At 41.5% G+C, this 27,699-nt stretch overlaps 2 protein-coding genes across 8 annotated transcripts; one reads left to right on the top strand and one right to left on the bottom strand.

Annotated features, from left to right (window-relative positions):
• Positions 1-917: 917 nt before the first annotated feature.
• On the bottom strand, positions 918-17,145 carry tnrc6ba (trinucleotide repeat containing adaptor 6Ba). Of its 3 annotated transcripts, none has more exons than XM_034309085.2 (22): positions 16,761-17,145; positions 15,696-15,783; positions 15,019-15,040; positions 14,411-14,761; positions 11,276-14,026; positions 10,812-10,973; positions 10,259-10,431; positions 10,048-10,116; positions 9,733-9,939; positions 9,409-9,528; positions 9,031-9,150; positions 6,926-7,069; positions 6,648-6,758; positions 6,319-6,517; positions 6,056-6,217; positions 5,760-5,924; positions 4,382-4,525; positions 4,167-4,259; positions 3,773-3,988; positions 3,450-3,520; positions 3,181-3,320; positions 918-3,090 (listed from the first exon to the last, which is right to left on the bottom strand). In XM_034309085.2, exons 2-22 carry the CDS (start codon positions 15,750-15,752, stop codon positions 2,559-2,561), a joined length of 6,009 nt encoding a protein of 2,002 aa, XP_034164976.1. In that variant the 5' UTR covers positions 15,753-15,783; positions 16,761-17,145; the 3' UTR covers positions 918-2,558. The 3 variants fall into 3 exon arrangements, with proteins under 3 accessions (XP_034164976.1, XP_034164975.1, XP_034164977.1); XM_034309084.2 differs by having other exon boundaries at positions 9,409-9,531; XM_034309086.2 differs by lacking the exon at positions 9,409-9,528 and having other exon boundaries at positions 16,761-17,141.
• On the top strand, positions 16,004-21,095 carry si:ch211-141o9.10 (probable endonuclease 4). Of its 5 annotated transcripts, none has more exons than XM_034309087.2 (8): positions 16,004-16,272; positions 18,331-18,565; positions 18,643-18,852; positions 19,802-19,981; positions 20,130-20,261; positions 20,444-20,548; positions 20,697-20,826; positions 20,924-21,095. In XM_034309087.2, exons 2-8 carry the CDS (start codon positions 18,385-18,387, stop codon positions 20,979-20,981), a joined length of 996 nt encoding a protein of 331 aa, XP_034164978.2. In that variant the 5' UTR covers positions 16,004-16,272; positions 18,331-18,384; the 3' UTR covers positions 20,982-21,095. The 5 variants fall into 5 exon arrangements, with proteins under 5 accessions (XP_034164978.2, XP_026770369.2, XP_026770368.2 ...); XM_026914568.3 differs by having other exon boundaries at positions 18,365-18,565; XM_026914567.3 differs by lacking the exon at positions 16,004-16,272 and adding an exon at positions 17,550-17,682 and having other exon boundaries at positions 18,365-18,565.
• The last annotated feature ends 6,604 nt before the right edge of the window (positions 21,096-27,699 follow it).

A 27,699-nucleotide genomic window follows, 5' to 3' on the forward strand; every position in this document is an offset into this window, starting at 1 on the left:
TACCTCCACCAGCCTGGACTGTTGACATAAAGCAGAGTGGATCCATGGATTCATGCTGCTGGTGCCAAATTCTGACCCTACCATCTGTGTGCCTCAGCTGAAACAGAGATTCATCAGACCAGGCTGTATTTTTCCAGTCTTCAACTGTCCAGTTTTGGTGAGCCTGTGCCTACTGCAGCCTCAGCTTTCTGTTCTTGGCTGACAGAACTGGAACCAGTGGTCTTCTGCTGTTGTAGCCCATCAGCCTCAAGTTTCGATGTGTTGTGCATTCCGAGATGCTTTTCGGCTCACCACAATTATACAGAGTGGTTATCTGAGGACTGTAGACTTTCTGTCAGCTCGAACCAGTCTGGCCATCTCTCATCAACAAGGCATTTGTGCCCACAAAACTGCTGCTCACTGGATGTTCTTTCTTTATTGCACCATTCCGAGTAAACACTAGAGACTGTAATGGGGGAAAATCCCAGGAGATCAGAAGTTATAGAAATACTCGAACCAGCCTGTCTGGCACCAACAGTCATGCCATGGTCAAAATCACTGACACTTTTTCCCCATTCTGACAGTTGATGTGAACATTACCTGAAGCTGCCGGCCCGTATGTATGATTTTATTATTTGCACTGCTGCCACATGATTGGCTAATTAGATAATTGCATGAATGTGTAGGTGCACAGGTGTTCCTCATAAAGCCCTCCTGATAGTGAATGTATATGTGTATATGTTTGAGGGTGTGTGTGTGTGTATATATATATATATATATATATATATATATATATATATATATATACATACACACACACACACACACACACACACATATATATAAAATCACACAATATTTATATATTTAATATATATAAAATACCATTTTAGAAACTAAAGGCAATAAATAAATTTATTATTGTGCACAAGACCAGATGTTTTCAGTTCAACCTTTATTAATTGACTTGTTCTTTTTAAATTAACGTCCTTTTCTTTGTAAAATCAGAAAACAAACAACCTGAACAGGAGTGATAAAGCCTGCCTTAATTTAAAATGGTACACAACACAAAAATAAACAATCGTTAACTTTTAAGTGTTCCTAAAACATCCATCCAGCTCAGCTTGGTACAATAGGTTTGGCATGTCTCTGTACGAATGCCTTCAGTTGGTTGTTTCTTCTTTAGAAAAAAAAAAAGAAAAAAAAAAAGCTTTTCTCTTTAATATTATTGCAATTCAGACAATATATAAAACAAAAAAGGCTGCTAAAACCACAACTTAAAAAATATTCATTAGTGCCAATGTTTTTGAACTTGCTGTCTACACTCACGCATACAGACATATCTGCATACACTTATCCAGCACACAGACCTGAAATAAGCTGTCACACATACATTTATTCGCCTCCCTAACCAGCATATATATTAGCAAACCACACCACGCTTCTTAATCTCTCAATGACACACATTCAGTGATGCCATACTAATGCTCCATGTCACCTTATCCATTAAGGACTTCTCTCATGCACACATAGGCCGAGAGGGCACGTTATACAGCTAATTAACATCAGAGTGATCATAGTCATCAGAACAACAAACTTGATTGAGTAGGAAAAAAAAAACGAGGTCAGCATATTAAGGAAGAGAGAGACATCTCTGGATTCCACTGTTCCACATTTAAAACAAAGACAAGATACAGTCAGACATCAGAACTGCGTGGCTGGGTAAGTGTGTTTGACATTGCCAGTAAATAGGAGCTGTAACATTTTGAATCTTCCTCTATGTCAAGTGCTCAACATCACATAGAACATTGTATGATGCATATATATTTGTCCGTTTTTTTATTTTTTTTTTTTATTATTACAGTGCATGCCTGAGTGATGCTGCCTCAGTATGCAAGTGTGATCTTATATAAACTCAAGATTTAGAACTCATCCAGTTGAGTTTAAGTCCATTTGTCCATCTTTTTGTTCAGTTCAAGTCTTGCTGTAAAAGTCTTCATTTAAGGATAAAAGGTGTATGAGGGATGTGTAGGCATGTGCGTCTGTGTAGGTCAGTCAGCAGTTTTGCACTGCAATACTTACAAAAAAACAAAAAACAAAAAAAAAAACAAAAATTGGCCGTGCCCCACACTCTGCATCTTCACGCTCCTGAGATTTTAGAATGGAGATTGGATTATGGAGAGCAGGGTATAGAGCACGGTCTTTGTGAAACTGATGTGTTTAACAGTGTGTGTACATCTGTAACCAGTGTTCTCTCTTATGCTATAATGCAAGTTGGTATTGGTAATAATTTGTGGTTCTCAGCATTGGAGTACATTTGAGTGTGTATCTGTACCATATGACTGAGTGCTTGTTTTTATGAAATTTGTCTCTATATTTCTGCTGGCAAACACATTTACTAATTATTTTATGTCTATAAACATATATGTAAATTCTCCAGATTCCTGTGTTTGAGAGTGCTTTTACACCTGCATTTACTTATTTGTGGATGTACAATTGGGTGCTTTTCAGTATACTCATGTCATAATGACTTGTGTGCTGCCAGTGTGTGGGTGTATTTGTATGTACGTAAATGTCAGTCAGAGGGAGTCAGAGCCTCCACCCAGCAGGTCTCCAGGTAGCAGAGCTGCAGGGCTGCTCATCTGATGCCGATCCTCCAGAGCTGGCGATCCCCACAGGCTGCTGCTCGGATACCCAGCTGGCATTGCAGCCCATAGCCCTTGCCTGCCCGGCTCCACGGCTGCCGCATTGCTGCTTGCTGAACCTCCACCCGCACCATTGCTCCACTGGGCAAAGATGTTCAGGCCTGGTGCCTGGACAGAGACTGGGTCTGGGGAGCCACCCGTACCATCCAAACTCTGCCAACTAGACCCTGCAGGCACAACTCCACCCCCATTGCCACCACCTCCCGTGGAAGAGCTTCCTCCTGCCCGCTCTCTCTCTCCAGAGCTACCAGTACCCACTGTGCCCACTGCACCTACGCTCGATGACCCTGCTGCTCCTGGTGGTCCGCCTCCACTGGTGCTTCCACCCTGGGAATGTGCAAAATAGCGAGCAACCTCATCCTCGCTCACAAACTCTGCCAGGATTGTGGTGTTGCCCAGAACGCACCTGGCAAAACAGTCAAAAGTAAGTTTTTTAGAGAGGAATAAAGCAATATGGTTAGATGTAGAGTGAACACTCACATAAAAAAATACTAACATGTGCAGTGCGCTCTGAGCTTTGGCTGCTTCTTGGCGAGTACTGTAGCGAATCAGAGCACTGCCCTGGGTTAGACCAAGGTGAAAGGTCAAAAGAGGACCATGCTGCATACAGATAGTGCGCAGGGTGGAACCATCAATCTAAACATGAGAAGAGAATTTCAGTCAAGATCATTACTTGTAAGTTAATTCAACATGTTTTCTTTCTCTAATTCAGTATGGTTAAGTCTGAAAACTCTATACAATATCTCCCCTCTCTCATTAACATACCTGAGGAGTAAGATTACTCAGCAACAGCCAACAACTCCCCCTTGAGGCTCCACCATCACTCCACGCTGAGCCTGTTTAATTGGCACAGACACACAGCCCATCACCAGCACTGTCAACCTCTTTAAAACTATAAAGCAAAATCCTTTTAACTTGCAACATAATCAGACAATAATTAGTAATAATTCAGGAATAAAATTATGTTATCTGACTGATATTATAGCAAACAAATAAATCAGTTAGAAACAAACACAGAGACTCAGAGATTAATGAGGTTTTTTTTTTTTTTTTTGCTTCATAGGCTGAGACTAAAATCATGACAATACCAGATCCATATCTGGTTTCTTGGCTTCCTCCAGATCCACCCCAACCCCTCCCAAATCGTGGTGCTCCTCCCGCCCATGGGGACGCAGAGGGCTGCTTCTGATTGGTCAGTCCAGGAGGTGGGCGTGGTAGCTGAGATGTATTTCGATTGGTCTTCCAAGGCTTGTTGTGTCCAATGGGCTCAGGAGGCCAGCTTGGCTTGTACTCTGCGTACTTAGCTGTTGGGACAGAAACGTAAATGAATCATAGAGCTATCTATTCGTATTGGGGGGAGGGGGGGAGGGGGGGGGCGGGGATATATATATATATATATATATATATATATATATATATATATATATATATATATATATATATATATATATATAATCAATGATAGTGAAAAACCTTTGTTACCTGAATTGTGTGCATTGTTGAGGGGGCTGTCTGAGGCACTATAGGGCCAGGCACCAGGTGAAGGCAGCAAGGTGTTTAGGGAGGGGTTCGATTCTGGAGAGAAAGAAAAAAAAAAAAGACAAGCCAGCTTTTTATTTCACCTTAAATATTAATTTTGTCTTTTGAGTTTCCTTTGGAAAAAGAGCCCTGAACTGTACTGGTGTGAATGTAGCTACCCGTGTTATCTCTTAGCAACTGGTGCTCAGTATCACTGAGGCTTGACACTGCAGGTGAACTCAGCATACTCCCAGGGGTCATGTAGGGGTCAGATTCAGGATCAACACTCTGTATTCCTTTCCATGGCACCCCTGGCTGGAATTCTACACCAACATAGTAAAATAAATAGTAATCTTTAAGAGAAAATATATATACACTAATACTGACATAAACCAGGGGTCAAAATCTTGACACAGTACTGAAACAGACAGCTGGAGATTTATTGGCACGCTCACTAAAGATGAGTTTTAAAAGGTTATAGAAAAAAAAATGTATTTGCTGTTAATTTGTTTAATTGCACACTGAAAACATGATAGAGATATCAAAGCTTTAACTGACATTTATATATAAAATAAACAAACATAAAAATATGTCTTGTATAAAATGTATAACAAAAACCTCATGTCACAATTACTGGGCATCCATTAATTTAGTGCTTTGTGCAAGTTCTTCTCCTATAATGCTTGAGGAGACTGGAGAATTCAGAATAAGGAATCTGAGACCACAGGATTTCAGTAAGGTTTAGATTAGGGGACTGGGGAGACAATTTTTTTTACCACTAATCACCAGTTTTTATTTAGTGTACCTACAATTTTGTTTATCTATGCTTGTACATTTGAGTGCTTTACTTTCATGTATTAACTGATTATTTATATCTTCTATTTTTATCTTCATCATTACCTCCATTTTGTCTGAAATTTTTAAATTTTATTTTCCCTGTTTTCATAAATAGATTAGGAGACTGGGTGGCTATGTCAGAAACCTGATTATCGATGTGTGGATTTAGATGTTTTGGATCACTCTTCTGCTAGAAGAGCCAACCATGACCCAGCTGTAGCCTCTTTTTGCCTCTCTAACCATCCTCCTCATTCTGCACTGGGGCAAAACACTCGTGTCCTCTTCCAGGCAGGTTTGAAACAATGTTATTTAAACTTCTTAAGCAGTTACTTGCCGTAACAGTGGATATGGGCATTTTCAGAGGTGTAGCTATTTTTTTTAGAGCCGTTGCCTAATTTATGAAGGTCAGCACAGCTCATTTCATTTGTGTATTTTCTAATCTTCCACATACTGATGAATGGCTAAGGTGGACCTACTACCGTAGTTATATTATGTTCATAAGAATTTTGAGGAGTGATGAGGTTTTGTTAAAAATAAGTTTTTAAAAATTTTGTTAGAACATTTACTTCAATTAATGGTTAGCATTCTCTCATTTTCGATTTAAGCCACTAAGACAATTTTTAAACCTTTTTTGCCAACTATACCAAGTGAGCCAATATTTTGGGAGCTGACTGTAGATAATTATGTAGCTTTATATATTGTTCCTAAAGTAATATTTACCTGGAGGCCAGCTGGATGTTCCAGTCTTGGTTCCCATTTTGTTTCCAGGAGTTCTCTGCCAGCTGTCTGAGGACCCTTGGAGAGGGCCACCCAAACCTTCAGCACCCAATACATCATACTGAGAATACGGGGAGCCTCCTCTCTTCAGAGGGGTAGCAATAGGGCCTAGGAATAGCAGCATAAACCATAAAATTAACAGGATTTTTTAAAAAAAAACAAAAAACAAACACAAACACACACACCTCTGCCCACTCCTAGAGACCCACTACGTTGGGCCTCTCATAAAATAAACTCACCGTTTTTGTGAAGTGCATCATCAGGAGAAGAGGGAGCTGGCAAGTGACCCTCCATCATCCATTTAAAGCGGGATTGCTGTCCCCCACCTTCTTTCAATCCACCTGGACCACCGGCCATGGACCCCAACTCAAGACCAGACAGACTCACACCAGAACCAAACCCTGGGATTAATAACATGGAAGATTAGGTGAGACAAAATGTTAGCTAACTGAGAAAAAGAGAGAAGAGAGAGAGAGAGAGAGAGGTTACCATGAGCACTCACCTGAATATGCAGGTGATGATTTTTGATGCAGGTCTGCCACTGAGCCTCCCAGTCCAGGGTGAGACAGCGAATCAGACATGGGCATTTTTTGGCTACCACTACCAAGGTGAGATGGCGAAAGTTTCGAGCTTCCCCCTACATTGCCCACCTGCTGTTGCTGCTGTCTCTGCTGCTGGAGTACAGCCATGATTCTTGCAAGCTGTTAAGTGGAAAAGCACAAAATCAACTTTGTTTAGATATTTTAGTATGTCAAACTTGTCATGCTAGGATTTTGGATTTATCAATATTAGGATAATAAATAAGTCAGCACTGTATTCAGTGGTCCGCACCTGCTGGGGGTCAGCTTGCTGACGCACATTCTGAGGGAACTTGCGCTGGTTCTGTAAGAGCTGCTGCTGCTGCTGCTGCTGAGGTTGCTGCTGCAGGATCAGCTGACACGCCTGTGATGAAGTGAGTCAGAGAGTGAAACAACTATAAACCACAAAACCTAAGGGTTATATTTCTAGTTTATTCAAAGGAAAGAAAACATAACCACAATTTAATTTAATGGTAAAATTTTATCTTAATTTAAGCTAATGAGCCTTGATACACCAGCTCTGACACTCACCAGCTGGAACTGGATGTGAGGGGGGTAGATGCTGCTGAGCATGGCGATATGTTGTGGGGACAGCTGAGGAGGGAAAACTCCTCCACCCACTGCTCCAACACCCCCACTCGGAGGAGGCATCTGCTTCAGCACAGAGCCTGGCACCTAGAGAACACCAGTTACAACCAGTTACACCAGCAACCTTTTAAAAGCCACTGACAGGGTTATATTATTTAGATAAATAACTAGGGATGCATGATATCATTGGAATCATGCTGAAATCGGCAGATAATTGGTTAGTCAGCCAATAAATGGATTCTGCCAATAAAAATCAGCCAATAAATAGATATTTAATGACACAGTTATTGTATTCAAGAAGGGCAAAATTATTATATAAAAAAATTTAGGTAACACTGGGATACTACTCTAAAAAATCTAACTAACACTTACAACACCAGACTACTGTAAAATGTCTACTGGGCCACACGAAGCACGAAGCGAAGCGAGTGTTTAATTTGGGAAAAAAGAACAATGCTCAGCAACAACCAGGATGAAAACTATCTGCTCGACTGGAGAAAGGTGAAATTGTTTTTCCCTCTCACTTTGCAAAACCAATTATACAAGGTTCTTAATTACGAAATAAAGCCAGAGGATGTCGCTGTGGTGAAGCTCACTGCTACACAGACTCCAGATCTGTAGAACTAGCATACCTGATGACAACCAGCCAATTTAATTTACTTGTATTAACCATATGCAACATAATAAATGTTGTCATTGGGGTAATGTTATTAAATGAATCACTTCCCTATGAATGAGCTGCTGATGTTAGAGACTGTCCTAGCCATATGATAATATTTTCTTTGAACACAATTTTGCAAATAAACAATGCCAAGTTTGCCATGCATACCCCATACTTTGCAGCTCACCATGATCAAGGACGGTCTTGTCCCAGCACAATATCTTGGATATAATAGTGGGCAGCAGAAGGAAGTCAGTCATTTCAAACACTCACAACTGCGCTGTGTTCAAGGCAAAGTTGCTACTTTTAATTCCCTGCCTACAACCAGTAAAAGCCACCGAAAAGGCCCCTCAACTTGCAATTTCAACTCGTCAACTTACGGTAGCCTTCACAACAACCAGTTCCTTCCCTGTTTACAGAGTGATGTCAAATCAACATGGCCGCATACAGTGTGAACAGGGTAAAGTCCCCCTTCTCTACTTTTAAATTAGTTTATAGCAGTACTGGATTTAGATCAGTTAATTAAACAGCACAGTACTTGGCTAAATCTATAACATTGGTCACACTAATCGCTGTTTTGAGAAGGTAATCATCAACATTAGAATTATCACCTATGTTAGCCGGCTAGCTTGTTGCTAACACTACTTGCTATTGTGCCCTGGCTTGCTTGTTGCTAAGCTACACGCTATTGTCTGCTGTTGTTGCTGCACTGCAATTTCAGTCCAAAATTTTGCAAGAATATCTTAAATTCATTATAGTAGAACATAGCCACTCAGGCCTATAACTGTAAAAGTGTGGTTAAAGTAGCTTTTTATGAGCTTTATGTACTTTTGTTTGCTCTCTGACAGAGCAAACAAAAGACACGCTTTCGTGGACACATCCATGTTTTTTTTTTTCCACTTCACATTTTGAATGTGCTGAGATGGGAAATCATGTAATTACAACTTGCAAATTCCACTTACAAGGCACCACGAATGCTGCTTTAGCCAACTACTCTCATCTCAAAACCAAAATTTTTACAAAAAAATCTAGCTACGCAGCTAAAAATGCTTGAAAACGTTGGTACAAGATGGAATAAATATTCATTATGCTATAATCCAGGTACACATCATTCCAATTTCTGCATTTTGCATCTGCATCAGTAGATATGTATAAGACATCAGCACTGGCCCAGAAACTCCTACATTGGTGCATCTTTAAGAACAACTGAACCTAACCTATATGCATGAAAGGGCAATAAAAGGCTAATGTTTCTAGCCAATATAAAAGAAACAGAAACTCTCATAATGGCAACAAACTAAAACCAACTAAAAGAAATAAATGGATATGTTTCTGAAATCAGCATGCCTGTGAAGAGCAGCAAAATGAAACTATCAAAGTAATGTACCTGAGGTGACAGGAACTGATGAGGCACTTGCGCTCGCACAGTTGGGTTAATGGGTGGCATCCCGGGCTGGTGCCTGGGCTGTGCCATTCCACCACCACTTCCAAATATATGACCACCCATCTGCAGAGAGAGTGTCATAAGAAAGTGTAAATATGAGCACAAAATCTACATCTTGAATGCAAAAAGACTGAAGGGAACAAAGCGCTTACCAAGATAGAGAACAAACATAGGAGGATAGGAGGGAGAACATAGGGGTAGTTTTGGGGTGATATTTGGATTTGGGTAATGAAGGATTTATAAACGCAACAATTAAAACTGGCCAGGGGTGATGCAGTGAGATTGAGATGGGCTAAGAGAGATACAGTGGCACAGCCTTACTTGTCTAGGGGGATTGGGGTGGTTGTAGAGGGGAGAGGGCTTGAAGACAGAGGGCGGAGAATATGAAGAACAAGGCCCCTCCTCCCCAAGGCACCCATCCTGATTGGTGAAAGGCAAGGTCTGCTGATCACAGTGAGAGCAAAGCAGACAGGGCCAAATACAGGATTTGATAAAGAGGAAATAGGTGTAACAGAGAGGGATAGGTATGTGACGTCAACAAATTTGAAAGAGGAGAACATAAGGATACACAGGGCACCGAGTTAACAATCAGAAATGCTAGGCAAGAGACTTCTGAAAAAGTAATGACAAGCTACGACAAGTTACCTTGTCATAATAAGGCCCAGTCTCAGCAGGCCCCACCTCTTTGGAACCAGGTGAACGGAAGACTACTCCTCCTCCGCCTCCACGCCCTCCTTTGCGCATCTCTCCGTTGTAGTCACTCAAACCCATACCTCGTTTATCGCCATCCATCTTTTTATCCTGGGGAGGGCCAGGAGCCAGATCCAAAGGACGGCCACTGGGGTCCTCTCCCTATAAAACGACCACCCCCATTAGTTTAATGATTTCACACTATACTACCGAAGTAGTGTAAGTATTAACACACACTAAAATAGTTTCAGTTATTCATGCAATACTAACCATAAGCCCCATGTTTGAAAACTGTCTGGTCATAGGGTTCATCCAAGAGTCGCTACCTTTTACTGAACCCTAAAGGTGACAAAGCACATTTTTTTTTTTCATTCTAAGCACCAAGTGCAGTAGCTTGCTCCACTATCGAACAGCAGATGCATCATATCTTATTTAAGCTAGTACAATATCAAGTTAGGAATTTAAAGTTATCTTAGTATACCTTGTTAGCCTTCTTGCCTCCCCAGCCCCCAGAGTTGTATGAAGAGCTACTGCCTTGAGATCCAGCACTGTTCCACATAACACCGCCCTCATCCTCCTCCTCCCAGCTAGAGTGACGAGAGGCACTGACAGAGCCTTCTCTCTCACCCCAGCCTTCTTGCATAGACTTTGAACCTATTGAAACAAAGATAATGTCCACTAAGCTCATTGGCTGGGAAAATTAGGCCTTTAAATTGTGGTCTATGTACCTTATTGTTAGCATTTTCACTGCAACTACCTCACATCAGTATTGCACAGCACTGTATTGCGCATAACACTGTGCATATCTGCATTTTTGTTGTCAATCTTTTATATTTTCTTTTTCTATGCAAGTAAATTATGTTTTTATGTAAATTCTGTTTTATGTCACCAGACAGTCGTAAAAAGGCATTTCACTGCACATTGTACTGTGTACGGTTGTGTGTGAGACCAATAAAATTTTTTTTTTTTTTTTTTGCTCATAACCAGAATGTCAATTGCACTAAAATTCTAATGCAGGAGTGCAGCTTCCTCACCAGACTTGATTGGGTTGGGGGGATTTCCCCAGCCTGATGCATTCCCAGCATCATCTGGATCACCCCAGCCTGTGGATGTGTCAGCGGGCTTGCCCCAAGCTGCAGTGCCATTGTCAACACATGGACTAGAGGGAGAGCTGCTTCTGCCCCATCCGGATGGAGCTAGTAATCAGTCGGAGACAGATACATTTAAACATTGGATATTAATAAATTTATTGATAATATTTATAGATTACAGACTATGTATTACAAGCTATTAACAAACTACTCACTGCATTAGTGAAGAGTATCCAGATGTGCAAGTTAGGTAAGTAAAACAAAAATTGTGCTAGTTCCACATACAAACTGCTTCCCTTTATCTGACTGGTTAATGGCTGAACATGTCTAGTAACTGACCTGTACAAGTTAACTGTGGCTACCATGTCTAATATTCCATTTTAACAAATAGCAAATACCATTCTTACCCATTGCTGGGCCCTTATTGGAAGAATGTGAGAGGTTCATGTCCCTGTTCCCAAGGCTTGTAGGCACTCTTCCTGGCATAGGTGGAGGTCCCTGCTGCTGAGACTGCATTGGTTGTGCCTGTCCAGATGAGCCATTATTCTTGTCCCAATAATTGACATAGTTGTAGTTATTGGGATCACCCCAGGCAGACGTTCCATCGTCTATTTCCTTTTTCCTACTAATAGACTGTGGAGAAGGTTCCTCCCAGCCACTTGGCTCTGAACTGCTCCCAGGGCCACTAGATATTTGGGGTATGGGCCCTGAGGTCCATCCTGAACTTTGGCTTGGGGCTGAAGGACCTCCTTGTCTTCCCCAGCCCCCTTGCATGGCCCCTGTGTCCAGTGACTGTGATTGCTGGGGCTGTGATTGTTGCTGCTGTTGTGCCTGACCTTTCAGAGAGGTCGACTGGCTGTTTGGCATCTGTGAAGTGTGTACATTCCCACCCCAACCCGAGTGAGATTTGCTACCCAGGTCAGCCCCTCCCCCAACTCCAGCTGTGTCAGTACCTCCTGCTCCCCAAGCTTTCCTTGGTGTGCCTTCATCCCAGCTTCCCCATGTACCTACTTCTGAGTCTACACGTGTACCTCCATTATCCTTCCCATCACCCCAATTCCCACTGCTTGCTTTGGTCTCCCGGTCCCCCCATTCACTACTACTTCTCTTGCCCCAGTTCCCGCCATCCCCTCTACCCATTTCATTCCAACCTCCAGTCCCTTTTTCATCCTGATTATTACCCCACTCTTCACCACCTCCTACTTGAGTACCCTGTCTAAAATCTCCCCATCCACTTGATCCACTCCCTTTTACCTGCTCTCTCCACTCCGGACCCTCACTGCTCCAACCTTTCCCTTGACTCTCAGATGGGCTTAACTCTCCCCAGCCTCCTGAAGGCTTGTTCTGCCCCCCTGCTAACTGACCCACTCCACTACCAGACTGTGAAACACCAGGGTTTTGGATACTGTTAGCAGCTGGCTGTGGACCTCGATTAGGCAGAGAGGAAGTACTGCTGCTGCTACTACTACTGTTATCCCAGCCATCACGGGGTGAGACAGATTGGGGTGTGAGGACTGAAGTGGAGTTCAGATTGGTGTTCTGAGATTGACCAGGATGCAAAGATGAGGATGATGGGGCAGTGGTTGAAGTGACAGTAGAGTATGGTGGAACGTGGCTTGGAGCAGAAGATCTAGCTCCACCTGGTGTTCCTACTTCTCCTTCCAAGTCCCATGCCACATTCTGTCGGATCTGTGTCTGCCCCCATCCTGAGTTGGACAGCACTCTGGGGTCCAGGTCAGGACGGCTGAGCAGATTCTGTAAGGCCACTTCAACATTTGGAGGCTGATGAGAGCGGTGGTGGCCATGGTGCTGATTGCCATTTCTTGAGTTTCCCCCACCACTGGAGGATGAGGTACCTCCTCCACCCCTGGTGCCCTGTCCTCCCCACTCATTGGAGTCTCCTGTTCCTCCCTCTACAGAACCTTTCTGATTGTCCCAAGCTCTTGTCATAGTTGAAGCTGTGGAGGAAGAAACTGAAGGGTTTCCAGCACTACCACCACTGGTGCTGCTGTTACTGCTTGAGCCATCTCCATTTCCCCCACCTGGATTGCCAACACTACTTGAATTACCCCATTCCCCAACTCCCCCATTCCATGCTCCCTGAGATCCAGTGCCCCATGTACTCCCACCCACAGGCCCTCCTCTGTCATCCTGTCCACTGAACCCCCATGAGTTTCCCCCATCAGCAGATACAGTACTACCCCCAGCTCCACCCTCCCATGCATCAGTTCTTGAGGCACCCGTTTTGGAATTTGCAGGAAAAGGCTGAGCTCTCCAAGCAGATGAAGAGGTGGAGGAAGAAGAAGAAGATGCAGAAAGATCCCCTCCCCCAGTACTTCCACAGTCTCCATCACCCCCATCCATCACTGCTGTGTTTTTTGGTCCTGCTCCTGGCTCCAGTGCTGTACCACCCCATTCTCTACAGGATGGCTCTATGTCTCTATATTGCATTTGGTGAAGTTGGTGCTGATGAGAGGCTTGATTCACAGAAATAGAGTTGTTGGCAGACAATGATGTTGAGCTTTGGAGAGGAGTGGAGCCACCCTCTGTTGCAGCTGCCCCAGCCCCATCTGGTACCAGGGCTGGCCAGGCAGAGGGGTTGGCATTAGGGTTAAAGTTGGCACCTGGAAACCCACAGTTGACACCAATGGAGCACTCAGTTCCTGAAAGAGGGGAGGCTTTGGATACGGAGGGCAATGATCCTGCTGCTACTGAATTTCCACCTGTGGCTCCCTGGGACCCCCAAACAACACTACTAGGCTGCATACATTCATTGGTTGAACAGGAGGATGTAGGTGGGGAGGGGCTACCAGAACTTACACCTTTCCCGCCTTCATTTACTCCTCCCACAACTTTCGCTTGTTGTCTTTCACCCCATGAGGCACTACAGTTTGGCATTCCATTGCCATCTGCACCTCCAGAAACAGCTTTATCTCCTGTCCTGGCTCCATCCCCAGCAGCAATACTAGGCCATTCCTCCAGGTCTGACCCATCCACTATCACCTTCTCCCTGCCCTGAGAGAGGGGTTGGCTACCAGAGCTCACCCCCCACATGGAATTTGCATAATTTGTAGTAGTAGAAGAAGCAGCGATTGATGAGGAGGATGATGTGTGGGGCAGAGAGGAAGCAGCTGGACCTGCAGAACCCAAGCTGGTATCTGTAAAAATAAAAGAAGAATAACATAAATCTCTTCAGAACACCACAGTCAGTAGCTTCTCAATTTCTTTAATTTAAAAATAATAATAATAAAAAAAAGTTAGGAAGTTTCTGTTGTACAATACTTTTCTGTTGCACTCTACTTTTCATATACATCAAAGGTGTAGTCAATCTATACTCTAATAATAACAATCACTTTGGCACATACAACATATACAGTGAACACCACCTTCATCCTCCTATTAAACAAAGGAATAAATGCAGCCTAGCAGTAATTTTTGGGGGTCCAATCCACCAGATCACATTTCAGTTCCACTCCTAAAACCATGTAGTTATTTAATATAAAGACTTGTTCTGTAAATCAAATCAAATCAAAGACTGGTACCTGAGGCAGCGGCCACTGTTGCATTGGGGCTGTCTCCCCCACTGTTGCCTCCTCCCAGCAGCATGGAGGACAATGGTGGCTGGCCCCTCTTCAGTAGCACTTTGTGGTCCTGCTGGCAACGGAATCGAGGGGGCACTTCACGGGGCATGTAGCGCTGTGGGGCCTGGGTACTGGGGGAGGGCTGTCCGTTGGCCACCGCCGACCGCTTAGCATTGTTCCCACCCTGAGGGGGGGCACCAGCAGCCGGGGTGGCAGTGGAGGATGTTGTAGAAGAGATAGGGCCAGGGCTGGGAGAGACTGAGCTGGGGACGGCAGGAGATTGGGCAGATGGGGTCTTGGTCAGTTCTGGCACTGTCATGGGAAAATCATGAATATTTAGGGGAATTAGAGAAAGCCACATTTAAGTTAACAAAAATTTAGGACAACATACAAGACCTACAAATGATGTAGCAGTGAAGCAATATGGCCAGTGAGATTAAGACAGGAAACTACACACAAGAATGTAGGGAAATTTAATATACAAATAATAAAAATTAAAGCCTTACAGACAGAGACACATCACTGACACAGAAACCAAATTTAGACCATTATGGAACATAGAAAATTACCTTTGTTTTTTTGCTCGACCACCTGAAACGTAAAAAGTATAAATGTCATCGAAGTGATCTAGCAACAGTCACATTTAACATTTAGAAAATCACTAAATTCCACAATTATTTGAGCTATATTTATATATTGAGTTAAATATGTTGAGTATAACAGATGTGGTGAAGCTTAGCAGATGTTTATTTAACATTTATCGACGTAATCTCGAGTGCCTGCACTTTGTAACAGAGGATTTTGCGCCACATCTTTTTTGGCTTATTAACTTCAAAAGAGAGAGAGAGAGAGAGAGAGAAGACAGGCTGGTGATTGAGCAAATTTTAAAAACTGCTATAACATAAGCAGTATAACATGATAACAGGAACTATCTTTTCTCATTGAGGTTTTATAACATTAAATATAACTATAAACAGTTAAAAAGCACAACATATAGATCGTGAATGAATTAAAAATTGTAATTTTTCACAAATTGCTGTGGTATAACAGTTCACAAAATGCTGTGGCTATGCTTTGGTCATATCACACCACCCTAGAGTGGATTATTTTCGTATAACCACGCAGTCTGATGTGTGTTATTCCACATGTGTTTAGGAATAATGAATTCTATTCATTTAGGTGCCACATGCCAACCTGTAACTCAAAATACCTGATGCCTATCTAAGGGACATAACAGCATCTTTACCTTCTGTGAGGTTTCCCTTTTCCTTTTATCTTCTTTCTTCCTTTTCTTGTCTTCCATGAACTGCTGTTCCCTTTCCAGATGCTCCTTTCTAGTCAAATAAAAGCATTGCAATGATCAACTCCACTATACACTTATACGTAAATAAAAATGAACAAAATGAATTTGGGCAACTGAAAGGCCCATAACCTTTGAGGACCTAAAACGTAACTACGTCCTATATGTTAACACTGCCTAAAGTGAAACAAATGTGTTGTCTAATAACATTCTGACATTGCTGGCACTCCATTCACCCAGCCGCCTATTTCCTTACGAGCATTTCTGTGCAACAGATAGTGCGCAGCTTCTGCTAAACAACGCCGTCGCGCCCACAACACCATATTTGGCGAAATTCTAAAACTTATAAAGGCAAAACGTTAAACGCATTAGCTAGTTAACCGCTGAAATCTACCCCAAACACAGGACTAGAAACAAACTGTATGAGCTTAGCAACTAAACGGCTGTTATCAAGTATGCTCACGTCCAGTAGCTAATCCACTCGAGGCCTATTGATCAAGGAATCTCAACTTAATTTACGACGGTAAGCAAGTTAAGCCTCAGCCACTCTGAGCAATCTGCACCGGGTGACAAGTGAAATGAAGCAGCTAGCTAGCCACCTACCTAATATAAATAAGCAAAACTCCCGCTAGCTTGCTAGTTAGCCGGCTAGCCAAATATTTACGGTCCGCTGTCAAACAAACGCGTCGTGTTCAAACGTTTTATCACCCTGGCCCTCAAATAACCGCTAAACACATTATGTGCAAACGACTTGCTAATACTGTAGCCGGCTTTATAGTCTGAGCTGGAAAGCTCGGTAATCACTGAAGCTGGAAAACCGAGTAACTTGCATTAGCTTGGCTAGCTAACTACGCTAACGGTGGACAGACTAGCTCTCGCCTGCCGTCGATTCGGAGAGGCTTGTAAACATGTTTAATTATGCATCAGTGTTAGGTTCTTTAAATGCACACAAATGCGACTGGTATAACAAACAACAATCTGACAGTTCATTCGCTAAAACGAACCACTTACCCCAGGAATTACATGAAATGTAGCTAGGAAGCTAGCTACTGCTAAAGTGCTTCAGTGCGAAATTGTAAATTTTGAGGCATTCGAGGCGACTTGAAATCCAACACACTCCATTAAAAGTACCCAGCGATGCTGCTAATTGTGGAAACGAGTCCTCCACAGTGCTGTTTGTAACTATGCAATGCGATAATGTAAACGAAGAAAAGACCAAACTGGTTTTAAAGCGCTGAAAAGTCAGTTGGTTGACGGTCGGCCATTTTACTGCTCGGGTATGAATTGTGTGTGTGAGCAGCGCTCTGTCGGAAGGGGGGGTTAGCGAAGGGAAAATTTTGACCTTCAGTATTAAAAGTCCACAGATCACTACTGACCAAGAATGACCCGCACTCCAGTTTTTTCTCTTTTATTCACCGATTATATACATAAAGGCTAAAGTGAGCAAATCCCTTCACACTGACAATGACAACAGGTTACATGTTCTCCTACCTTCTCTATTCAAACAATGACGTCATGTTTCGAAATCCATTCACAACGTTAAAAAGCGTGTGGGGAAAAATACAATAAAATAACTTCAGGATTCATCAGGAATATCTATCTATCTATCTATCTATCTATCTGTCTGTCTGTCTGTCTGTCTGTCTGTATAGAATTTTCAAATTTTCTTTTAAATATTAAAACGCAAGCTGTAAGTATAAGGATGTATTGTTTGAGTCCTTGTAAGAGTGAATGTGATTTTTATTGCTTGTTATTAATTTCGCTTATAGAACGTTATATATCAGGCAGAGTGGCCACGCCCCCTCTCTCGTGCGTCACCAGACACGCCCCGCCCATACACAATGTAAAGGGGCGGGGCTGTACACATACTCACGCACGCACACGCAGAGAAAAGTTCATCACTTGGGCGCCATATAAACTATTATTTATTAACGTAAGAGTGCTTAAAATGAAACTTCTGCGTTTTTGTTTTTCAGATTTAATAATAGCTCGCGCACTGAGAACAAATGCATTCTGAGTATTTTGAAAAAACTGGACTAGTGACTACATGGATTTAGCCCATTGCTAAGTGTTGCTGTAGCTGGAGCTTAATGATGGCACTTCATTTAATGTTTTGGTAACATGAATACTGTAAAGAAGTATACACGAATATTGAGTCGTGAATCCATTTTTTAATAATAGCCAAGCTTGATATTTTGTTTGTTTTCTGCTGTTGTTTAAATCCTCGATGCTAGTGATGTATAGGATAAAACCGACACATACTTTACGAAGTTGTGTTTGTGCTACAGATTTCTACCAACGTGAATGCGTGTGAGGTTAACAACAAAGAACACAAATTGTTTTAAAACACGCCTGAGCATGCTAGGACGCTTATAACCTGGCAGCAGATTCTTACACAGTGTTGACTTGTTTTATGCGAGGATGTCAGTGGTCTGGTTGTATATAAAAAAAATAGAAAATGTGGGATCAATACAAAAGAAATGTTGAATTTATGCCATTCACTCAATATTGCATTCAGCTGTATAGAGCTATAAAGTAACAAAACCTATGTACCTTGTTGCATGACTTCAAATGATGTAAGGAATCAGGCTGATGGTGCTGGCTGTCCTCATCAGGTGTCTAATTTGAAAAAAGGATGGGTCCACGCAAAAGAGGAGAGAAGAGGAGAAAAGAAAAAAATCCAATAAAAATGGAGGAAACTGAAGACTCAACTGAATTAGGTGAACCATCAGAAGACACCACTGAAGAAGTGGTGAAGGAAAAGAAAGTAAAGTCAAAACAAAAAAAGTACATTGGTGCCCATGTCTCCATTGCAGGTAAGACACATAGAGTACATTTCTAATATAAATGCAGTAAAATGAGTAAAATATAATACACCCCTTATATTTTGAAGGAGGCATATGGAAAGCAGTTGAAGCAAGTGTAGAAATGGGGGGGCACAGTTTTGGATTATTTTTGGGTTCCCAACGCTCTTGGCAAAGGCCTGCCCTTGATCAGACCGCTGCAGTGAAATTCCAGCAGGCATGTGCTCAACACGGCTTTGACCCAACTCACATTCTGCCCCATGGATCTTACCTGATGAACTGTGGCTCTCCCAAAGAAGGTCTGTCCACCACATGAACATGCTATACCCCCAGCTGATAGAAAACAAACATATGTTAAAGGGACACTCTGGCCAAAATCAAGAACGTAATACACAGTACAACTGTTATAAACATACAAACCTACTTGAATCTTACAGCAGTGACATATTAGTCTCTAGAGCAATATTTTCTGGTTTGAATACTGGGAAATCTCCCTCCTGATGATTTCACCAAATTTGGCCTCCTGCTGTATGATTGGCTAGTGATTTTTACTGACCAGTGCTATATGACTAATGATTGGCTGCTCATGGTGAGTATTCATAATTAGTACAGTTTACTGTACTAATTACTGTTAACTAATTACAGTTAACAGTAATTAGTACAGTACATATTATTATTTTTATTATTATGTGTAAAAGCAACAACACAAAAGCATAAATCCTGCCAAAAACTGAGTTGTGCACTATTCAAAACTACAACATAATAATTTTATGTCACAGTGCACCTTTAACAACTGACATATTTGTTATACAGTATATTAAGTACGTACAAGTAATGTTTGCCATCTTGACATGATCTTGAATAACTCTTACATAGCGCTTGCTGATTTTCTGCATTTTTGTGTATTTTGGTACTAAAAACTAAATCTTATTCTGTATACAGATGGTAGGTTATGCTGGATACTGTATGTTTCTTTTATTTCACTAGTGTTTCTTAAGTGCCATTTGTTGGCAGCTTCATTCTAATGGCAGAGATCAAAGTGAAGTTACGCTTAACTTTAACTTATTTATGATTATCATAATTGTCTTAAATAAATGGGGCATTATATTCAATATAAAATGTAAGAAGTGGAAAAAATGCACAAAATCTAAAGGGGAAACTAAATTTATGGCACCAGTATCATTGTAAAATCCTAAAAAGAGGTTAAGAACTGTTGTTTGGGTTGCTGTACTCTTTCTTACAACTCAGATGTATTTGGTAAGAGCCAGGCCATGCTGGTTGATGAACTCGGGCGCTGCAGTGTTTTGGGCCTCACTCAGTTCAACTTCCACCCTGGGGCCTCCATAGACTCCAGCAAAGAGCAGTGCATCGAGAGGATCGCCCAAGCTATAAACCATGCTCACCAGCAAATACCTGCAGTCTGTACTGGTAAACTAATTGCTCATGAACCACAATATTTAATTAGATAAAATATGTATTTTTATGATAAATTGGGCCATATACACATAAAGTTTATTAAGTTGTACTACTTTTGGCTACGCATTCCCTCACTCTTCATTTTGCAACTTCTTACTAGTTCTTGAAAATATGAGTGGACAGGGAAGCACTGTGGGTGGACAGTTTAATGAGCTGAAGAGCATAATTGACCATGTTCGAGATAAGACGCGTGTTGGAGTATGTCTAGACACATGCCATGCATTCGCAGCAGGTGAGGAGTAGAGAAGTATGTTTTACTCTAGTAAGATTCATTTTAGTTAAATATCTTTGTAAAATATAAAATGCAACAGTATAATACCTATGACATATTGTTTTAATCAGTCCCATGGCTTGCATTAGCAATATACAGTGTATAGTTCAGCTGTTGTGGGGAAACTCTACCTGTCCCTGCAGGTTATGACATTTCTTCAGCAGGAGGAGTGAAGTCTGTGCTTGACGAATTTGACCAAGTGGTTGGACTGCCCTACCTGAGAGCAGTTCATCTCAATGACTCAAAAGGTGCATTTATGAAATAGCAGTACCTTTATTCGTTTTTAGTGGTGAATAAGTTGTCTTGTTATTCCTTTTAAATACACTCTTCATGCATGTAGCAAAACTATTTTGTACTGCTTTCGTATTGCCATAATGTGTCACCTGAGCTTTACAGGTAAATTGGGCTGCCGTTTGGATCGCCATGAGGACATTGGCCGTGGACAGATTGGCATCTCTGCTTTCCGAAACATTGTGAACGAGCCTCGACTCGACAATATCCCTCTCATTCTTGAGACACCTGGGCGGTAATTATTAAAAACATCAATAGTCAAACATTATCAATGAAAACAGTAGTCATTACTTGCTGTGTGGGTAATTTGTATTTGTGTCCTGTGTCCACAGCCCAGGTTTTGAATATGATGAGCAAATACAGCTCCTGTATTCTCTCTGTGAGGACTAGAATGCATGGGGGCGTCTTCAGTATATGAATATAAATATTTTGTTTTCTGTTTGATTCTACTCACATACTGTACATTTCATGCAGACATATAATAAACAACTTGGGTTTAAATAATCTGTTATGTATTAAGTGTAAGTGTTTGCACATCTGGAATTTAGCAGTTTAGTCAGCAGAGGGAGCTGGAAACAAGGCAAAAGTGATAGAGTAAGTTGAAATCCCCGCAGTAAATCCTAAAAAAGGTCTGCTAAAGCAATTCTGCTTTCATATTTTACTTTCATGTGTTTTTAAAGAATTTACTCAATCACTCCCTTTCTGTTTTCCCAGCCCTGAGAATTGTGAGAGTGAATATTTCACAGCGATATTCTTCCTCTTTTCCCTGTTCAGAGTAATGCTTGTCGTTTTCATTCACTATTAGTGGGAAATACCCTGTTTTTCATTTTCTTCTGCTATCCCTGGCCAAGCTGCTGAGTCTCCAGCTCATTTAAAGCTGTTCACATGGAGAAAGCAACTCGCCAGACCACACGGATACCACTGGCCTGCAATAAACACCATTCCTGTCATTGTGCCAAGAGCTGGAACAATCACAGCTCAGTTCATGCAAAGCTGGTATGGCATATAGCTTTGACAGCTAAGTAAAAGCAATTAGGTATTACTGGATAGTTTAGGTTACTGATTGAAGTTACGGTTCTTCTTGAGGGCACTGTGGAAGAAGGGGCTTAGTGTGAATTTTGACAGGAAAGGAAAGGTGCCTTGGTTAGAATTTTTTCTCCAATTCAGTGCCAGCCTACAGGAAATGCCAGTCAGACACAAATCTGTTCTAACAGCCTCTGTGTCTGGTTTGGATCACTGGGCTAAACAAAAACTGTAGAGCTACAGAAGTCACATTGCTTGCCTTTACTTAGCCTATGTCAAATATGTAGTTTCTCCGAATGGTAGACACAAATGTGAATGAACACTGATATAACTCATTCTTTGGAAATGCAAATATAACACAGTATGAGTACAAGTTTTTCTCTGACTGTGATGGATTCCAAAATGGATTTCTTAACAAAGCTTTTGTTTAATTTTAGGATACTAAAAATACTTCCCAGTGATTGCTTTTTAATTGCTTTCTTACACAAAAGTGATTATAGCAAAACAGTAATTAAAACCATTCTTTGACAAACAATTTATATTGACTTTTGCCCAAGGCAAAGTCAAATGAGGCCAAACCACTTGTATGTGACAGAATAGAAGTGGAGCCTTTGCTTACAATTAAAGCATATACTGCTTCATAAGTGGTTAACCTAAATGTCACACACAAACAGTTCTGGCAACCTCTGAAAGATTGTTTGAAAAATGCCCGTTAGGTGGTAACTATACTTTGGATGACTCTGAAATTAACAGCTCAATTACTGGGTATCATTAAAAGCTCAGCTGGATAAGAGCGCTGGATGGAGGACTACGACAGCCTGTGTTTTGGTAGGCAGGAAGGAGAGTGCATGCATCAGTCAGAGGATTCAAATGGAAATACTACACAGACTTTCTGTCATGTTCCTGTCTCTGTTCAATTTGCATTTCATGTATATAGTGACCTAATATACAGCACATAGATTTACATATGACCACATATGACCATGATTTGGGGATGTTATTTTATGAAAGCACAAAAACAGCATGTTGGGTACAAACCAACACTTTATGTGTAGCAGATTTGTCTCAAGGACTGAGTTGGTCCACATGCAGCACAACAAAATCAGATGTGAGGATCTTCCTGTGCCCAAAAATCAAGCAATGAAATAAACATTCAGCAAGCGTGGCTGTATAAGGCCTTCTATTCCTCTTCACTCCTGCCCTTGACCAAGGAATGTTCCAGAGAGTGGTGGCTGGGAACGAGGCCGCGCAGCCTCAGACAGGCCATCACACGCAGCAGCCGCAGGCTCCAGTCCGGTCTTCTCTGAACCCTGCTGATTTGGTAAGCATTCAACAGCCCGAGAGACTGAGCCTGTCTTTATAAATGCTCTGTTCTTTGTGTGGAAAAAGAACATGAAGGAACATCACACAGCAGGGTATTGCCTGTGTGAGAGGGTGATGGTGTGTAATTTACAATGTTTGCAATTTGTTTTGTGATGTGCATAAAAGAGAATTTCTATTTGTCCACAAATAAGTTTCATATTTCATCCCTGGTTTTCAGGTCACACTTGTTGAGTTGAGGAATCTCTGATTCTGATGCCTTCACTTCAGTAGAAAAACACAAATTACTGAGTGTTCCAGTCTATTTCTACACTTACATCAGCTGTCACAAACATGCACACTAAGATTAAGATTCCACTGCCTACCACAGTTCAGTGTTAATTATGCTAAGATGTGTAACTTCAGATACAGTATATAATTGTAGAAGAGCAGGAATTTCAGTTTAGATGATGTAAACAATAATTTTCTCCACCCGGTGGCTTGTATGGATATTTGGAGGGAGAGGGGATTAACCTTCTTCTTTAACAAATGTACACTCACTGGCCCCTTTATTAGGAACAGCATTCTAATACTGGTACTAATACTGAAAAGCCCAGTTCGTTGTGGCATGGATTCCATAAGGTGTTCAAACATTCTTTTGAGATTCTGGTCCATGTTGACATGATTGCATCACATAATTGCTGCAGATTTGTCTGCTGCACATTCATGCTGCAAATCTCCCATTATACCACATCCCAAAGGTGCCCTATTGAGCAGATCTGGTGACTGGGAAGGCAGCTGAAGAACAATGAGCTCATTATCATGTTCACGGAACCAGTTTGAGATGACTTGTGCTTTGTGACATGACATGTTATCATGCTGCATGTAGCTATTATAAGATGGGGATGCCCATGGCTAGCATCAATATGCAGACCGTGTCATTCAATGATTGATTGGTATAAAAGGGCCCAATATGTGTCAAGAAAACATTCCCCACACTGTTACACCACCACCACGAGCCTGAACTCTTGACACAGTTCAGGTTGGTGGTCCATGGATTTATGGTGTTGATGCCAAATTCTGACCCTACTACCTGTATGTTACAGCAGAAATCAAGAGAGACATCAGACCATGTGACATGTTTCCAGTCTTCAAATGTCCAGTTTCGGTGAGCCTATGCACTGTAGGCTCAGATTCTTCTTCTTGGCTGACAGGAGTGGAACCCGGTGTGGTCTGCTGTTGTAGCCAATCCACCTCAAGGTTTGATTTGTTCTGCACTCTGGGATGCTTTTCTGCTCACCATGGTTGTAAAGAATGTTTTTTTTTTTTTGGAATTACCACAGCCTTCCTGCAGCTCGAACCAGTCTGGCAATTCTTCTCTGACCTCTCTCATCAAAAAGGCTTTTTTGCCCGCAGAAAAAGAGAAGAAAGACCATTTTGTCTCTGTGAGGATAGGCATGGAACACAATCATAAATAGACCAAAAAGTCATACTGCAACATTCCTCACAGCTCTGGACGGACACAATCTTGACCATCTTTTTTAGCCTTTATTGTACACTGAAAACTAAGTAGACAAATGTATAATTACATAAGATCTCCTCCTCAGTGTTATGACATCAACAGATTCAGGATTAGGGAGAGATCCAGGTTTGTCCATGGGATAAGTAGTCACTTCAAATCCCAACCTGCATGACCGCCACCTTCAGCCACAGCTATTTGGATAAGAGCTGGATAGCAAAGGCTGCTGGAGTCCCACTGAGATAATCCCTTATGCAACAGAAAAAGAAAAACTCAGTCAACTTGTTATTTTTATCCACTTTGGAAGACGCCAGCCATGACTCTGTAGCTGAATGTCTATGTGCTATGTGTGCATGTGCCGCTTTTCCTGTTGGAGCCTCACACCAGCAAGGGCCAAGCCTCGCTATTGTCTATTGTCCACCGCCTGAGCCTTGCTTCCTGACAGGCCAGAATTCACGGAAATGGGAATGCAGTCCAAACACATTCCTTGAGTTACACCCCCACCCCTGTCTCATTGCGCCCCTCCATCCAAGAAGCATAGTGCTCAGAGAGGGTCCACTCCCAACAGGATGTTAATTAGCGACACACTCTTCAGGAAGTCAGGGAGGGAGCAGGTGGAAATGGAGACAGATAGACTGAGGATTCGCTTCTCAAGCACACAAGCCTTTATTGAGTTAACTAATCATAAAATGGTTGCAAGAAAATATGTCTGCTCTTTATTTTTGGTTTAAATTAGGAACTTTCAGTGCTGAAAAGTCTTAAAGTCTAACAGGCCCACCCTCCCCACATCTACCCGTTTTACCACTTTCCTTCTCAGATGGCAACATCTGGCTTTTATAATCCAAACTTACACTGCTTTCCAGTTCCTAATGGAACTCAAATAGGAGGCCTGGCATAACAATTAAATAAATATTTGCTTTTTAGGGGAACATTCATGCAGGGGAATATGAAACAAAGGTTTATGTTAGTTGTGTCTCTTAAAACCAGATGGTGGTTGTTAATTACAATTTGTTGAAAACAATAACCACAAGCATTGCTACCAACATTCTCAAAGATTTCTAGTGGTCTATCATGCACATATACTACACAAACACACACACACACACACACATTTTCAACTACACATACACATACTGTACTCTGCACTAAAAAGGAAATGTAGATCAGGAAACAGCCTTTATAAACACAAGTCTGCTAAGATTTTCAGCAAGCTAATAATTCACAGCAATGACCCCTAAAACCATCTTTCATTTTACAGCCTGCAAACAGTGAGCAATTTTGGACATATGTGCTGAATGTGTTGAGCCTGAAACACAGGATATAAAATCAGTTACAGAATCTTTTGAATTCAGTTAAATGACCTAAAAATGATTATTTAAATATGTATTTGTAGCTATATGGCATCTACAGAGGGAATATTACTAAAGCACAGATTACTGCTATGATTATAGTATTGTATGGATTACTGTTAAAAAAAAACCTACACACAGACTAAGATCATTTAAAATGTTACAGGGGTCTAATCAAAGGATTTCAAATTATATAGCATCTTGACTTTTGGTATGCCATCAGTTATTTGTTTCTTTTGCTTCCTTGACGTTGCAAATATAATGTGTCCATTTCCTGTGTAAATGGAAAACAGTGTTATAAAACCTACAAAAGTAATTTACTGAACAGCCTGCTTTCTTCTCTGGGAAACATGTCTGTTAGACACCTCACCCAAGCTCCTTCCCCCCTCTTCCTCTATCCCTTTCCCTGTGTTTCAACTTTATGACTTCACCATATATCAGTTACTGTCTAGCGAAGACATACATGCTAATCATGCTCAAAGCCTGCATGGGATATGTCCAAAGAGCACTATCTAATTCCAAAAAAGCACTGTCTACCAGTTTCAGGCCAGCTTTGAGCCAGATGCACAGTAGTAATCACATGGGCCAGTACAGGGCCAAGAGGCAAGCAACCCCGCCAACATGTGAGAACACAGACTCACTGTTTCCACTTAAGCACAGCCTTCAGTGTCCTCTATGATTTGGACAGTTGTTTTCTCATTCATTACAGTAATGGTTCTCTCATCATACTCAGGAAATGACACCATGATACATATCTGTACAAAGGGATGCTGGTATAGTCTAAACACAGAGAGAGCACAGAGACACAATCTTACCTGGTTGTATGGTCACCAGGCATCAGAAGCAGCTTTCTTATCACCCCAGTTACAGATCAAGAACCAAAACAGAGCAGGAGAGGGAAAGGCAAAGCATCAATGGTTGGAGAAAAAGCATGTGAAGAACCAAGCAGACAAACAAACTTAGTATAAGGTAATTAAAACATTGAATACAACAATTCCTGGATTTTTAAACCATAAGGGACACACTACTTAAACAACACTTAGAACCAAATGTAGGAATCTTACACGGATCATTTTAAAAATTCATTGTTTTGTCAAAGACCATTTTCATAATATGGAAAAACAGTTGAAAGCAATGCTTAAATGGCTTTATACTGTTTGAGTGTTCCTCAAGTGAACTGTGGCATTATAAACTTCAGCATGCACTGTTTGTTGTCCCAATGCTCATTACAGAGTAATGCTGCACAGAGTCAGCCCCAGGACATCCATCAACCTTGAGCTTAATAAACATTTCCATGATAAGCTAAAAGTTCAACACTGGATTGGTTCCCTTTTGGCTCTCCTCACAGCACAGGAATCACAGCTGAAGGGCCTGAATACCAGCGGTTTCTGTGTGAGGGGACTGCAAAAGGAGCTGAGAGAGAAACACTTTAAAAGAATAAATGTGTGCAATGACCAGTGGTTAAGAAAAATTCCTTGCTGTACTCTGATTATTTTAAAACTCAACAAATGGACAAATCCCTTTAATTATGGAGGAATTAGAGACAAGTTGTAGGTGCAAATAAAATAAGATCTCTGAGGACCAAGAAAGACACATGGATGGATCCTTTGAACTTGTAAGAAAGGAAGGGAAGGAAGAAAGAAGACAGAGTAAGATAGATTGTGGAAAAGTGAAATGTGTGGAGCACAAAGGCTAAAATGTAATCTGGCCTCCCTTTGGGGACCAGCATCTGAACCTTTTCCAAAAGCTACACGTTTTTTCTTAGCAAATAGCTGGCATGCTTGAAGGGAAGCATTTTTACTCTGAGAAGCTCTAGTATAGGTTGCTTCAGTGGACATAAATGAGGAAAGTATGAACACATTCAAGAAGAATGAGAGTAGTCAAAGAAGAAACACATTTTGAAATAATTTTATTGGGG

This window comes from Pangasianodon hypophthalmus, chromosome 12 (genome assembly GCF_027358585.1).
Source record: "Pangasianodon hypophthalmus isolate fPanHyp1 chromosome 12, fPanHyp1.pri, whole genome shotgun sequence".
NCBI lineage: Eukaryota > Metazoa > Chordata > Actinopteri > Siluriformes > Pangasiidae > Pangasianodon > Pangasianodon hypophthalmus.